Raw genomic sequence first — 16,267 nt, forward strand, 5'->3', positions numbered from 1 at the left:
CACAGCAAGAAGTGGGGGTGACCATAGGAAGCAGACCCTACTCTCCTACATAGATTATATGTCCAAGTGGGTGGTGACTAAATGTGTGAGTCTGATTAACACAAATGTTGTGATAGACTTTCTAAAAGAGTACTTTTCATGGCAAGGGGTTCCCAACCACATTTTTACGGACAATGGATTTCAGTTGATCTCATTAAATGCAAGAATTTCTTAAGAGTCTCTCCATTGTGCATCGCAAAACTGCAATTTTTTCACTGCAAGCCAATTGAGCACATGAATAAGTTGGTTAAATCATGTGCTCAAAGGGTGCTTGAGTTTAGGATACCATTAGGTGGTGTTCTTTTTGAACTGTGGTGGGCACATCGCAACACGCCCAGTTGTGTGACCTTCAACTCATCATTCTTTTGCAGGAGAGGTAGGCTTGGAAATGCAAAGTTGAATCTTGCTTGGATAGATTTAAACATGCATGATAGAGGATGATTAAGCGGTGAGAAGGATTTTTATGAATGAAAAAGCAGAGGTGTGGAATTACGGAAACGCTACTAGTCAAAATACAAACAAAAGTTTGCTTACATACATTGTGTCGAGCTGTTACTACATCACTACGGTGATGTAGTACCAGTTGAAAACAGTTTCAGTTTATTTTATTTTGCAGTTACTAAAACCATTGCAGTACATGCAAGAATAAAAGCATGTATAAAATATTCGACCACCGTAATAAAATGTCATCATAATGCAAATGTGAAACACTTCCGTTGCTTACAAATTAAAAAATACAAATGTAGACATGCAGGAGCCACCTATGTTAGTAACCCAGTCACCTGCATCGATTGGTGCTCCCCTTGCGAAAATTAATGGACCAAAGACTCCAATGCCCAAAAACTTTAGTGTCAGTTTAGCATTTTTGCCTGGGCCGCTTCGAGAAATCTAACTAGTCTAGTGTTTAATTGTGGTGATGCTGGGTCGAAGCAGGCCAAGACTGCCTGCCTCCTTGTCCGAATTCCCCTTTGATTAAAGGGAATTTTTAGCAGTTGCCTCCTTTCTTGAAGCATCTCCGTGGAAGAACAGATTGTGTGGATGATATTCCCCTGACCGTTTTTACACAGACTGCATACTGTGAAAGTCTGCACTCTTTTCCATGGTGGAAGAAGCTGCGTGCATGGCAACACTCTGAGTCGTAGCTTTAGGAATTTAAATTTCAGTCCTTTTGAATAGCCCAAGTTAAAGTATTGTTTCAGGGCTAGGGTCTTGTACGAATTCGAAGTCATCCAAGCCTGCACTCTGACTGAAAAAGCAGCTTTGTCCTCCACCAGTGACTGTATTTTCAGCGACTTCCACACTAATTTTTTAAAAATTGAATGGTGACACTGTGTATCCCATAAGGTTGATAAGCCTGTGTTTGCCAGTGCCTTCTGAAGGTACAGTCTTGCGGGCAAATTCTCCCTCTGTTGTAGATCTTGCCACAGCAGGTGGTTTTAATGTGTTAGGGTTTGATATTCTGATTTTATTCCAACAATTGATGTATATTCCATATTTGGCCCAGGTTTGCTTTATCAGGCCAAACTCCAGTTGGATTTTCGCCTGGGAGGTATAATTTGGGAGGCTGAACATATTTCTGTATGCTTTTACAAGCGTTTCGTCCAGAAGATTGGTATCTCTCCCGTGCAGTGCTTCACTACCATAGGTAATACCAGATAGGATTTTGGCCCGTGCTACCACTAAAATCAATCAATCAATCATAGCATTTGTATAGCGCGCTACTCACCCGGAGGGGTCTCAAGGCGCTTGGGGGGGGCGGGGAGGGGGGGTCTGCTACTACTCGAAGAGCCAGGTCTTGAGTTGCTTCCTGAAGGAGAGGTGGTCCTGGGTCCGTCGTAGGTGGATGGAGCGGGAGTTCCATGTCTTGGCTGCTAGGTAGGAGAAGGATCTTCCTCCGGCGGTGGCTCTGCGGATGTGTGGAACGGCGGGGAGGGCGAGGCTGGTGGAACGTAGCTGGCGGGTGGGAGTGTAGAAGGTCAGGCGGTTGTTGAGGTACCTGGGTCCCAGGTCGTGGAGAGCCTTGTGTGCGTGGGTGAGGAGTCTGAACGTGATCCTCTTGCTGACGGGGAGCCAGTGCAGGTCTCTCAGGTGTCCAGAGATGTGGCCATGTCGGGGGATGTCCAGGATGAGTCAAGCGGAGGCATTCTGAATGCGTTGGAGTCTTTTCTGAAGTTTGGCTGTGGGTCCTGCGTAGAGGGTGTTCCCGTGGTCCAGTCGGCTAGTGACGAGTGCCTGGGTGACAGTCTTTCTGGTTTCAGTGGGGATCCACTGGAAAATCTTTCGAAGCATGACGACGAGATGGCGTTGACTTGTCTGGTCATTGAGAGGGAGGAGTCAAGGATGAAGCCCAGGTTACGTGCGTGGTCCGTTGGCTTGGGGGCAGTGCCCAGGGCGGGCGGCCACCAGGAATCGTCCCAGGCGGAGGGCGATGATCCCAGGATGAGGACTTCCGTCTTATCTGAGATCGGTTTCAGGCGGCTGTTCTTCATCCATTCGGCAACGTCTTTCATCCCTTCGTGTAGGTTGGTTCTGGCGGTGGCGGGTTCGTTAGTGAGGGAGAGGATCAGCTGGGTGTCGTCGCCGTAGGAGATGATGTTGAGGTTGTGCTGGCAAGAGATGGCTGCGAGGGGGCTCATGTAGACATTGAAGAGGGTGGGGCTGAGTGATGATCCTTGTGGTACGCCGCAGATGACGTCGGTGGCTTCGGATCTGAACTGGGGCAGACGGACCCTCTGGGTTCTTCCGGTGAGGAACGAGATGATACATTCCAGTGCCTTCTTTTGGATTCCGATGTTGTTGAGGCGCTGCACTAGGGTGCGGTGGCAGACCGTGTCTAATGCTGCGGAGAGGTCCAGGAGGATGAGGGCCGCTGTATCTCTGTTGTTGAGCAGGGATTTGATGTCATCTGTGGCTGCGATGAGGGCGGTCTCGGTGCTGTGGTTGGCACGGAAGCCGGATTGCGAGTGGTCGAGGGATCCATTCGTCTCGAGGAAGGCGGCCAGCTGACTGTTGACGGTCTTCTCGATGACCTTGGCAGGAAAAGGGAGGAGCGAGATGGGACGGTAGTTCTTGAGATCGGTGGGGTCCGCTGTTGGTTTCTTCAGGAGGGCTCTGAGCTTGGCGTGCTTCCAGCTCTCCGGGAAGGTGGCGGTGTTGAAGGAAGTGTTGATGATGTCCCGGAGTTGGGGTGCGATGATGGAGTCGGCCTTGTTGAAGACGTGGTGGGGGCAGGGGTCGGTTGGTGATCCGGAGTGGATGGTGTTCCTCACGCGGGTGGTGTCTTCTGTGCTGACCGGAGTCCAGGCGCAGAGGGTGGTGGTGGGGGGCGTTGGCTCGGTGGTAGGGTGCGTGGTCTGTGCGTCGAAGCTGTTGTGTATGTTGGCGATCTTGCTGTGGAAAAACGAGGCGAGGGAGTCGCAGAGGTCTTGCGAAGGAGTGATGTTGTTGTTTCCGGCACTGGTTTTGGAGAGCTCTTTGATGAGGTTGAAGAGTTCCTTGCTGTTGTGGGCGTTGTTGTCCAGTCGTTCCTTGAACGCTGTCTTCATGGTGGTGCGGATCAGCTGGTGGTGTTTGCGGATGGCGTGCTTAAGGCAGTCATGTTGTCTGTGGTCTGGTTGTTGCTCCAGGCTTTCTCGAGGGTGCGGCAGTTCTTCTTGGAGTTCTTGAGTTCATCGGTGAACCAGGTGGCTTTCTTGCTGCCGGGATGGGTCTTCAGTGGTGCGAGGTGGTCAGCGCAGATGGTGATCCACTGTGTGAGGTTACTGGCTGCTTCGTTGTGGTCCGTTGTGCTGGCGGGAGGGTTCTGGCTGAGGCAGGTGGTGAGCTGGTCGTGGTTCTTCTGAAGCTGAAGTGGACGCAGCTGTGGTCCGTCCAATGAAGTCCGGTGGAGTGGCTGAAGGAGATATGCTTGCTGGAGGAGAAGACGGGGTCAAGCCTGTGGCTGGAGTGGTGGGTGGGGGTGTTCACCAGTTGCTTGAGTCCGAGGTTGGCGAGGTTGTCCAGCAGGGTGGTGGTGTTGGTGTCGTTGTTGTTCTCCAGGTGGAAGTTGAAGTCCCCTAGGAGGATGTAGTCGGCGGAGGGGAGGGCATGCGGGTTGATGAAGTCTGCTATGTCTTTGCTGAATTGTGTGCGTGGTCCCGGGGGTCTGTAGATGAGGGTGCCTCTGAGGGTCGTCTGGGTCGGTGTGTATCTGGAAGTGGAGGTGTTCAGCGGCGGTGAGGGAGTGTTCGGACTTGGTCGTGATGCGGATGGTGATCTTGTGTACGATGGCGATGCCTCCTCCGGTCTGGTTGACGCGGTCCCTACTGGTGATCTTGTACCCGTCCAGGATGGCGATGGCGATGTCAGGGGCTGAGGAGGCATTCATCCAGGTTTCCGTGAGGAAGGCGACGTCTGGTGATGTTGTGTCGACGAGGTTCCAGAGTTCCACGGCGTGTCTGTGGACAGAGTGGGTGTTGAGCAAGATGCACTTGAGGTGGTTCTTGCTGGTGCTCGGCTTGGCGGGTGCGGTGCAGGTTCGGAGGCAGGCTTGACAGGTGAAGGGTCCGTGGGTGCGTTTCGGGGTGGCTCGGTAGCAGGCAGGGTTCCGGCCGGCATTGAGTGCGTTGAGGGTGGCGGCGTGGTAGGTCCGTCGTGTGGTCTTGCGTCGGCGAAGGGCAGGGGTCCTGGCGCTGGGCGTGGTCCAGGCGCGGACAGGCTCAGACGGGCTTGCCTTTGGCGCACAATCGGCGCGCCCACTGCGCATCCACGCGGTCTCCATTTAAGGCGAAGTGGGAGGGAGGAGCAGCTGGGGAGCGGGGAGGACACGGAAGAAAAGGGGGCGGGCCGCGAGATCACGGCGGCGGGAAGTGGGGAGCGGGGGTTACACCAGGGGAGGTAAGACCCTAAGCACAGAGGGAGAAATATAACAAATAAAACAGCAGGGTAAACAGCGAGTGACAACAAGGCAAATAGCAGGGAAAAAATGACTACAAGGCAAAACAGGGAGAAAAACGGCAGATCGGCACAATGAGCAGCAGCGAGGGGACACACACAGAGCTAGGGGGCCGTGCGGCGCGGGGGTGTCCTGAGGACACCCCCGCGCTACTGGTGTCGTAGGGCACTGTAGTTTGGCTGATAAACTTTTCATGGTTAAGGCAAGGATCATCCCTTTCCTTTTGATCTCTTCTTGTTGACGGGTAAATGAGCCTTCTTTATCTAAGTAGACTCCCTGATACTTATAAGACTCCGCTGGTTCAATGTGTTTGTCGCTCAGATGCCATAGGTAGCTCTTTTTTCATTTGCTGTTAATTGTCATGGTCCTGGTTTTATTTAGGTTTATTGAAAGGCTATTTTTTCTACGTAGACCTGCAGACCATTAAGAAGATGTTGCAAGCCAACTACCGTATGGCTAAGTAGGACTACCTCGTCTGCGTATGGTAGATTGGACAATGAGGTGCCCACTAGTCTGGGTGCATGGGAATTACAGGTGTTAAGTGTCTGTGTTAAGTCTGCCATGAAAAAGTTAAATAAGATAGGGGCCAGCACTCAGTCCTGTTTAAGAACTTTCGTTGTTTTAACTTATCTTGAGAGATGGGACCCTGAACCTAATTTGACCTGTACTCGGGTATCAGTATGTAAAAGCATTATCATTGATAGAAGGGAGGTTGGGATGCCTCATCTGGCTAGCTTAGTCCACAGTTTGGACCACTCCACATTGTCAACCGCGGCGCTGAAGTCGAGGAAACAGACATGCAACTGTGTTTTCCTCATTTTGTTGTGTCCGTTATCAAAGATATTGCCATGATGTTTGATTTCGTGCCAGAGTTTTTTCGGAATCCTGTCTGATTTAGCGGGATTATTTCATTATTTTCTGCCCAAGTTGTCAATTCCTCCTGCAGTGTTCCCGCAAAGTATTTGGCCTCGTTATCGATCAGTGCTACTAACCGATAATTGGCTGGCAGGACCTTGCTGCCACTTTTATGGATCGGAATAATTGTTGAACCTTTCCATGAATCTGGGATAATGCCCAGTCGTCTTACTTCCAGAAATAGTGGACGGAGTATTTCTGCCCAATCTTCTGGCCTTTCTTTAACCACTGCTGGTGGGATTCCATTCGGGCCAGGTGCTTCTTCCTTTCTTCCCTTCCTGATCTGTTTCCTGAATGTTAGCTGATCAGTGACAAGTGGACTTTCCTCCTCATAATCGATTAAGTCGGAAGAATTGAATGTGTCATTTGCCCTTAATCAGATAGCGGCGGCGGAGCTGTCAGGGAAATAGTTGTTGCCCCTTTCCCTTCTTCCTATGTTGGTATAATGTCTGTCCGTGTCTGCTCTACTCTGCTCCGGTGTGGACTGATTGTTGCTTTGGCTATTGAAGTGGGAGTTTAAGTAGCTTGCCCAGGTTTCCTCTAAAATGTAGGAAGTAAGTCCCCCATAATGCGGGTATATGATAGTGTTTACTGTTTTCCAGAAACGATCGCTGGCATTCTGCTTTATAGTGTGCAAGAGTTTTACCCAGAGGACCTGTTTGTTGTTATTATTAATGTTCCATTTCAGTCTCTTTAGTTGAGTTCTTTGTTGCCGCAGGGATAAGAGGAGCAGTGTGTTCCCTGGTTTGTGGTGTAGAGATCTTATAGAGCCGTTTATCATTCTCTTAAGTACTTTTATTTGCGCTCTTTGAACCTTGGTTATCTTTTTCTCTTGTGTCTGCACTGGAAAACTCCTTGTTTTTATGTCTGTTGCCTTTAAGTTGCTGAGGTTAGTTGTGAAGCATTCCCAGGTTTGTATCAGGTTCTTTCCGAGCGGTTGAGCGAGTAAAAGATTGATTGCTGTGTCTGTTAAGGACTCTATGCTTTCTGTCGTAAAATTGATCCTCTTATAATTTGTTGGGTAACTTGAGCCTAGATGTAGAGCAGGATGAATGATAGTTGGAGCAGTTGCTGCTAGAATAGTCTCTTGTGGACTGTGGTCGCTGTTCCCTTTGTCACCCATTCTAAAGCCTGTTACGTGTTGAAACAACAAGAGGCTGACAAACGTGTAATCTAAAAGCGAGCTTGTTAGTTCAGTGTGGTAGCTTGCCACTGGAGGAGTATCCCCGTCTGTTCTTCCATTGAGGGCCCTAAGATTTACGTATTCTAGTTCTTCCAGCAGGAGTCTGTTTACCCTGTTAGGCCTCCAATGAGTAAAGGATCCTTGTGTTGGTAAATTGTAATTTAACGATTGGAGTTAGACTTCCTTTGCTTTGGATGATCTCATTAGATATAGATTCAGATCCCCTGATAGTATAAGATTTGGGGTTTCGGCGCTGCCTAGATAGGAAGTTATTTGATCTGTTAACTTTACTGAGTCAATTGCTGTCCATTTTGGGTGGATGTATACTTTGAGCAGAGTTACTTCGTTTTGTGCCCCTGCCAAGGAAAGAGTGAGTTTGACTGCTAAAGCTACATCTGTTTCCGGGCCAGTTGCCACCGTTGTCGATATGGATATTGTTGAAATAGAGATTGCCAGCCCCCCTGAATAAAGGGCCAATTTTGCTACCCTTAACGGCCGGAGGGTCAAAGCAAATGAACCTGTGTATGTGAGGGGTTCCATGAGCCATGTTTCCTGTAGCATAATAATAACAAAGTTATTAAGATATTGCAGGAATTCTGGGTCTTGAATTTTTTACGCTAAACCGTTAACGTTCCACGAGCACAGATGTATTGCTGGTTCTTTTTGTCTGTTGTTGCTAGGGTCTATATGGTTATTATGTCATTGAGTTGCTGCCGCAAGTTGTATGGTTCTTGTAATTAGATCAGAGTTCCGGGAGTTGCGTCTGCATTTCATTTCAGCCCTAGGAGATCCATGTTGTATGCCTTAGTTGAAAGCCCTTCTCAGTGCTGAGTGGCCAAGTTTCCCCTCTTAATACAGAGGTTAAGGGCCTTGAGCTTTCTTTAGTACCTGACCTTGGGCTCAGGTTTAGTAGCGGTGCTGGATAGGCTGGAGGTTGGTAGGGGCTGATTTGGATGCCCCAGTCTTTGAAGGTGAGATGGTGATTTAATACCCTCTGGACTGTTGCGGCTAATTTCCATAATGCCCTTGTTATTTCTGGCGTGGCTGGATTATCTGCAGCGAGAAACTCTATTGCAAGTAACTTTGTTGTATTCAGGTCTGCTAAAGTGGGCATGGCCCGAAGTAAGTAGAACGTTGCCTCTGTTCAGCAAATCGTGGCGGCCTTTTGTAATATGCTCTGGTTTGAGCAATGTGTATCTCTGGGCCAATGGCGGATCATTTGAGCGATAGGTTGTGATTTCGAGTGGCCCCGTCTATTTAGCGGTACAAAAGGGGGTGGTGATGGACGGAGCATCTGAATCAGTCAAACACTCACACCCAGTCAAAAGATCTGGGTTTAATCCATCACCGTTCTTTAGCCCACTCTGCCACCCCAGTTCAGACATGGCTATATGCAAATCAGTCTGACCCTGTGCATCATGGGAACAGTCCAGCCCGAACTGCCAAGCCGCTTTTGGCCGCCATAAGTGTGGCAGGGTATGCTCAGACGTGAGTCCCTTGCTCACTTTGCCACTGGATTCAAGCAAGCCGGGCTGAAGACGGCTGGAATGCCAGAAACCGGTTCTCGGAAGCTTGTTTCCGGTCCAGGGAAGACATGGCTTGGCATTTTCGTTTTTAGGAATATCGTGTGTATAATATTATATTGCTGGAGTGTCTTTTTATACATTGTGTATGATTGTATTCTTGTCTTTTATGAATTTTTAATTCGAAATAAAGACATATCGAATCGAATCGATAAAGAAGTCAGACCTAACGCCTTGGTCTGAACATTTCATAAGAAACAAATCAGACTCAATCGCAGCTGGTATGACTCACTGGTGGGCCGTGCAGGGATGGGGGCGCGCGGGGGGGGGGGAGGTTTACTTTTTTTTAAAAAAAGAAACGTTAACTCACCTTTGCCGGCCCATCCCGCGTCATCGGTCTGCGTTGTCTTAACTGTCTACAACAGGATGCAGCTGCAGGTAGCATCCCTCCCCTCCTCTAAGCCAATCACAACGGGACATCGACCCCATTTTCTCTCTGTAGGGTGCATGCAACCTACATAGAGAAAATGCAGAGTGCATATGACTGTTTTGGTTGGCCCTGGGGCAGACTAAACCGTCACTGCAGCACCCACAACAGTGGGCTAGCTACTCCTCCCCTGCCCTCGAGCAGGATCGCCCACCCTCCCGCCCCCAACCTAACCCTGCCTTCTGCTTTCTCGCAGTGTGAGAAGCAGAAACATACTATGGTATTTAAAATACCATTTTATGTTTCTGCTTCTCACACTGAGAGAAAGCAGTGGGGGCGACGCTCCTCCGCCCACATGGAGGAGCCGCCCCTGATCAAACCTATAACATTTGACAAGCCTTCTCCCAATTAAACAATTAGTCCGAAACCTTGAGCATTGTTTCGTTGGCAAAACCAACTCGGGCCTGTTGCAGTGATTGTAAATAGTGGAATAAAGGCACTTTTTTCAGAGTAAGCACACACCTAATATTCAATCAAGTCCTGTAAGAAAGCAGGTCAAAATGTGGGCAGAGTCCAATGCCCTCTCTAAGTAGCGCTTTTTAAAGCTTTATTGCTGTTGATAATGTAAGGTATGTGACATCTGCACTACCAAACCAGACCTAAATATGTGTGTATGATTGAAGAACAACCCAGGGGCTGTGGTGGGTGGAGAGTGGTCTGAAAAATCCAAATACGTTTTCATTTATTTAAGGAGGGCAACGATAATTATCCTCTAAAGAATATAACATTAAAATGACATTTCAATGCCATATAGATATTTAAAATACCATAGGGATGGTGTTGTTGAGCCATACCTACTCAGTTAATATAAATGTATGTAAAGCTAAACAATTTGATATTGGACACTTAATGCTAAACACTTTGCAAAGTGTTAGCTAGAAGATTAATTGGGGTGGTTTCAATAGGCTTTTCTTTAACTTAGTGTTTTGTGTTATTCAGTAATCTTAGAACCATAAATGCCAATACAAAGAAGTAACAAATGATTGGCTGGATTGTGTTTGAGGCTGGTTACCTTTTAGAAATGGTTATATAAGTAGCATGAACAGGGTCTGACATAGTGAGCTCTTGAATGCGTGTTATGATTCAGCTGATGTGATGCCGAAATTTGGTTGTGTACTTATAATATTAACCCTTTATGTTCCCACTAGCTCTGCTATGGACTTGAAAACGGGTGTAAAGGTTGCCATAAAAAAGCTGAACCGGCCGTTCCAGTCTGAGATATTTGCCAAGAGAGCTTACCGTGAACTCTCACTTTTGAAGCATATGATGCATGAAAATGTAAGTATCCCACGGCACCATACTGCTGCTATATTCCTTCTCCTGGGTGGGTGAGTGAATATTGATTATCACCCAGCTGCGCCTCATCGAAGTGTTTTTTTTAAATTTCAAAGTATTTTATTGATTTATACTGTACATTTGCTAAATATCTACAGGATACAAGTAAGTCTTGGTTACAGAGTTATGGTTACATATCAACTTATACACTTGTTCTCCTGTGTGCCATACATTGTCTTGCTCAGAGGTGAAGAAAATCTGAGCGAGGTGGAAACGTGTTTGTAAATGTGTGTTTGTATATATATAGCGCACTTCTACCCTGAGGTCTCGTAGCGCTGTATTCATACCGCTGTGGAACCCTTCCTGGCTTTCCTGTGAGATGTCTACTCCTGGGCACCCCCAAGGTGAAGCCAGTCATCCAAGCGCTGCTGGGGCCGTTGTGGAGATTAAGCAAGCTATTGCCCAGAGTCACAGAGTGGGACCCATGATTAGACTAGACACCGAGGCGAGAATGATCAGGTACGGGGAGATTGAGTCTAAGAGCCGCCGAGGCAGGAATTTAACCCTGGTCCCGGGCCAGACCTCTGCATCAGTGTCTGCCGCTCTAACCATTGAGCCACGCTTCTCCACAGGAAAGATAGAGGAAAACGGAGAAGCGCAGGGGATACTTATGTTTCGCTGCGGCTGGTCCCTTCTGGGGCTGTGGTGGTTTGTGTTGTAGTTGGTAGTGAGTGTTAATGTGCCAACCCTCACCTATGGACATGCCTGCCTATGCTGCCCTCACCCATGATTGTGTTCCCCTGGCATCTACCCTCTCCCACTATGCCAGTTTTGTCTCAAAATGCGAAACGCACATTTGGCCCCATCTGGGTCCCCCTCGCATTCCAAATGTACCACAGTTTGCCTCAACTGCTCAGCCTCATCCTGCACCAGGCAGTTCTGTCAGCCGTGCTCTTTTACTGCACCATCCTTACTCCTCAGCTACACCACCATTAGAAGGCACAGCCTTCCTTTTTAGGTTTTTTCCTGCACAGCTCTTGTGCTGTGCTTGCGAAATCTCTTTCACACACAAACAAAGCTTAAAAATGGGCTTGGAGCCCGCCCATTACTTACCACTGTTTGGCTCCGACGTCACTCTTGTTTGCTTGCTTCTTATTGTTCAGAGCCTCCCCCTTGCCTCAGCTTCCACCTGGAGCTTCGTGTGTCCCCTTGTCAAGGAGCATGGACCAAGTGTAGCTTCCTGTCTGCGGGCAGTGTCCATCCACAGGCCATAGGTTTATGCAGGTGCTTTTTTAATTCATTTTTAAAAACTTTTGTACATGTACTCTAATAGAATGCATGTGTCAGTAGGGACTTTCTTTATCCCCCGGCCTGCTCTTTCTGTTACTGCTCCCTTCCACATGTTGCTTTGCCCTTGCCCTCCTCCCAATTTGTGTTCCTCACCCCCTGCTCTTCTCCTGTTGTACATGGCTTATTTGCTAGCCCCCGCCTGCCCTCCTGTTGTACCTGATTTGTTCACCCCGCCCTCCTCCTGCTGTCTGTGGTTTGTTTCTCACCCGCCCTCCTCCCTCGTGTTGCTTGCCCCCCGCAAAAGATATTGCATAGGCAAAACCTGTTGGCTTTGCTAATGCTTTTCCTAAATGTACCCCCCCCCCCTTAATGAGTTTGACTTTCATGCACCTAGCTTTTTCGCCGACCTCCTAGAATTAGATGTCAAAATGTATTTAGGAGGTCTGATTCTGGATTTATGATACTAGGGAGGGGACCCTTATCTTGTGTTATTGAGGCGCTTTGACTATAATGCAATGATTGCATGGTAAAAAGAGAATCAAAAGTCATTTTTAGTAAGAAATGCTCTTCTATAGCTGTGGATTTTGTGATTGTCAAATATGTTGTCAGTTACTGACGCTATCTCGTAATTAGCACCACACACTGAGAGCTAGGGTGTAGCCAGATAAATAAAATACCCCCCACTTAAACCACATCCAAAATGCCAGTAAGAAAGTGAGGTTATAAAATATCCTCCCTGCCCCTATTTCTCTTTCAGTGTTTTTTATTCTTTCCTTCCCTCGATCTGTATTTTTTCTTTTTCTTTCAGTCCTTATTTTACCATCTTTGTCATTTTCTACCCATCCTTTATTCTTCATTCATCCATCCTTCCTCCTCTGCTGCTGTCTTAATTACTTCGTCTGCCCACCCGTCCATACATTCTTGCTTCTGCCCTTGCACCTCTTTAATCCATCCTTTCTTCTTTTTCTAAATCCTTCCACTTATCAGTTACTTCATCCATCTTTATATTCATCCAGTGATCTTCGTTTATTCTTTCCTTCCATCATCCATCCTTCTGTCCATCCAACCATTCATCCATCCATCTCTCCACCCATTTCCCCATCCATACCTCCATCCACACTTCTCCCACCCCCTTTTCTTCCTTTCAGAATGTCTTGTGTCATTTGTTACCCCGCCTCAAAACGCCTTTTTATTGCTCCAAACAGTGGTGTTTGAGTTTCAATTTGGACACTGTCAGTCTCTGATCAAACTAAAAGGAGCTGGAAATAAACAGTTACATGTTTCATGTTATTCACAACTGTTCAATGGTACCCACCCCGCTGAAGCTGCTAAAGTGGGGCTTGATGACGACCCTGACTGGGAGCCTATTTCATCAACTCTACTGCAGCCTTTTGTCATATTTTAGAGTGTATTGTAGGTTCTCTATATGTAAACCAAGTAGCTCCCGAGCTACATTTTCAAGTCCACCAGAAATGTAAGATGGCTGCTATCACTCCCAAAGCAGAACACATTCCTGAAGACATCCATCAAAAATATAATCAACATAAAAAACCTCTTAAGATCCCAAAAACCCTTTTGCTTCTGCTGCCATTTTGCGCATACAGTTCATTTGGCTTTTACTGGCCTATAAAAATGTTTTAAAAGACTCCCAAAGGAAGATTACCTTACTTTCTGATTTTGCAGAATTTCAGTATGTTGTTGGATTGTTCAAAATCAACTGAACCGCTGTCTTGAGGATCTTTTTCTGTGAGTCTATTGCTGGAAAATAGACTTCCTATAACTGGGATGGGTAGTTTGATCAGCCCTCACGCTTTGTGTTTGATGTCTGCGCTTCTGTTATGTATGCCAGATCCTACATTAGTAATTGAACCTCCTAATATTATTTAGGCCTTTCATATACTAATGCTTTGAGTGGAGATTTTCCTTTGTTGAACTTAAACAAGGAATACTTCTTGAACCATGAGCATTGGAAGGAATTCCCACTGTGAACTGAGGTTGACAACAGAAGTAGTCCCACAGTTGAACGTAGTACTGATTCAAGTAAAATGTGAGTAATGATATGGTCTTTATACTTATAAGTGATGATCACAGTTTGTATTCTTGGATTAGGGTCTTAAATAGATTTTTTTTATTTTTATCGGAGGTCTATTTTTCAAATCGATGTGTGTGTGTGTGCTCACTGGCAAAGAGGAGCGTAATGCCCATGGGTGGGGAAAAAACATTATCTATTGTATTGAGCGTTGGGACACTGCACCTCTTATGTCTTTTAGGGTTTAAAAATGACCATTATTGACTCAAGGTTTGAATAACATCTGCTGTATCCGGGATTAGAGAAGAAACATATATTTGATAAACTACCTGCAAATTAGATATCTCCTCCGTGGTTGTATAGGCCAGACCGAGGAGGCCCCGAAGGAGAGTCCCATAGAGTTTAGGGTGTTAAGTGCCCCACTACACAGGCACACAATATCAGCAGTATATAATACATCGCTAGCTAATAGCACCTCGCCACTCAGAGTCCTTAGAGACAGATGGGAGGGGGATCTTGGCAGATTGGAAGATGAGAAGTGGGGGGGAGGCATGTCGCTATCCTGGGGAGGCAGTAATACGGGCAAACTTTAGGCTAATGCACGCATCGAGGCACATTACTACATACATTATGGGAGTGGCCCAGGCTGTCTGAACTCCTACAAACCCATTAGAACTCATGCCTAAATTAATAACACTTGGCATCTGGGGCGAGCAGTCATTGAACAAATACACCGATCTATTCTATAATGTAGCTAAAATGGGGGCAAGGCGCAATGTGGTCCACAAGTGGAGCAGTGCCATGGTTCCTAAGGGTGGAGGACTGGGAAGTCAACATGGACTGGTGCACGAGAGCAGAAGAACAGGTTTACAAGGCTCAGCCCTGTCCGAACAAGTTTGATTAAATATGGGGGGCTTGGAAATCCCGGATCGAGGGCATGGACCGAGATTCTGAGGAGAGTGGCGATTTGGTGCTCTGGATGAACCGCGGAGGAGTTTCCCCGGGAGGACAGTGAAAATGAGGGCCTCAGTAACCAGCCACAACTCTGGGCGATACCAAGGGCCTCAGTCCGGAGAACTATGTGTGACACTGGGAATGAAGAGTTTCAATTGGTGACCAAGTGTCTACGGGGAAGTGGGGGATGTGAGGGTGCACTAGAGAGGTGTTTGTTTGAAGTCTTTTGATAACTCAATACAATTATTGTAAAATATATTTTTATTTGAGACACAAGGTCTACTTCTCTCTTGGACAAGAGAAAATATGCCTCTTTGACTCTTTGACTCCAACCCTGAAACAAATGTTCTCCTGCACTCTGAAAAATAAAAGTTCTGATTTTCACTATGTCAATCTGAAACAGTAATGAAAATGTTTTGATTTGTTAAAAGGCTGCACTGTGTGAAACCTGGCCTGAAATAGAAAACTTTGTATATTCCCAAGCATTGAAGCCGGTGAAGATTACCTGGATTGCCTTCCACCCTCTCTAATGGGAAAGCCAAAAAGAGTCGAAATAAAAATAGCATTACGCTTACTAGTACTGTCAAGCTACCTATAGCACAATACATTCTGTAACAAAGAAATGGGTCCTGTCATCCTCAATATTTTATTTTAGTGCATGTAAAAGTTTGATGCTTTAAAGCAATGTTAACAGGGCAAGAGTTTTAAAGTGAATAATGGAAGGTGCAGAAAGTGTGAGGGTATTAAACCAGCTAAAGGAAGGGAAAGGAGGATCCGTGATTATTATGGGGAATCGCAAAAGAGTGATTAGGGTGCTCCTGCTCCTATCACCGCTCCCCTTTTTATATTCCCATGGAGTCCATCCATTGTTCTAGTTTCTTCTGTGAATCTGCTGACCTGGCCCTCCCCTGTTGACCTTCGTGGCTTATTCTGCTCTGTCTTTCAGGTCATCGGGCTGCTAGACGTCTTCACATCTGCCACTTCACTCCAGGGGTTTCAAGACTTGTAAGTTTACCTTTTTAATTCAGATGCCTGCGTCATCCCAACACAGTGAATCTGATACTTTTGTGGGTTTGCCCATCTAGGGACACAGTTAGTGTCACAGTCGTATTGTATTGTAGCATTTAAATAGCGTTTCATAGCACAGATCGGGATGTGAAGCAATCTCATTTGTGTCTGGATGCTGAGAATGCCTTCCAGAGCGCAGAGTTGAGCAGGGTGTTTGTAGATGGACCTGTCTGGGAGTTCTTGGGTGAGGTGTGGGAGGTGCTCTTATCGTGGGGCTATGGTGTCACTGTGCTTAGGCTTGAGCTGTTAAGGAATAGTGTGGACTAGAAACAGTTGTGCATGCTGATCCATACCCGTTTTTAAGTTTTATTTATAACATAGTATTTATAAATGTGGGAAGAGCTAGTTTATCGCCTCTGGAACTCAAGATGGACTCAAATTACTCTAATTTTTCTGAGAGATCCATGTTATAATATGTTATATGAACTTGATGCTCATAGAAACAAGGAAAACTGAATCCATATCATAGCCATCTAGATTGAGAAGGACCTAAAGGATTCAGCCTAAATGGGAAGGGTCTCATTTGATGGCAGGTGCAGGGATTTTGCTTATAGATGTGGGATTCCTTAAT

General features: G+C 46.7%; 1 protein-coding gene across 1 annotated transcript in view; it reads left to right on the top strand.

The window, feature by feature from the left end:
• The window catches only part of MAPK13 (mitogen-activated protein kinase 13), a 121,425-nt gene that overhangs the window by 90,724 nt on the left and 14,434 nt on the right, over positions 1–16,267 (top strand). Inside the window, exons 2-3 of the mRNA XM_086923267.1 lie at positions 10,229–10,358; positions 15,575–15,633. Of these exons, the coding sequence (XP_086779393.1) occupies positions 10,229–10,358; positions 15,575–15,633 (189 nt within the window). The remainder of the gene's footprint in view (positions 1–10,228; positions 10,359–15,574; positions 15,634–16,267) is intronic.

The sequence above is a fragment of the Lissotriton vulgaris genome, chromosome 5 (assembly GCF_964263255.1).
Source record: "Lissotriton vulgaris chromosome 5, aLisVul1.2, whole genome shotgun sequence".
NCBI lineage: Eukaryota > Metazoa > Chordata > Amphibia > Caudata > Salamandridae > Lissotriton > Lissotriton vulgaris.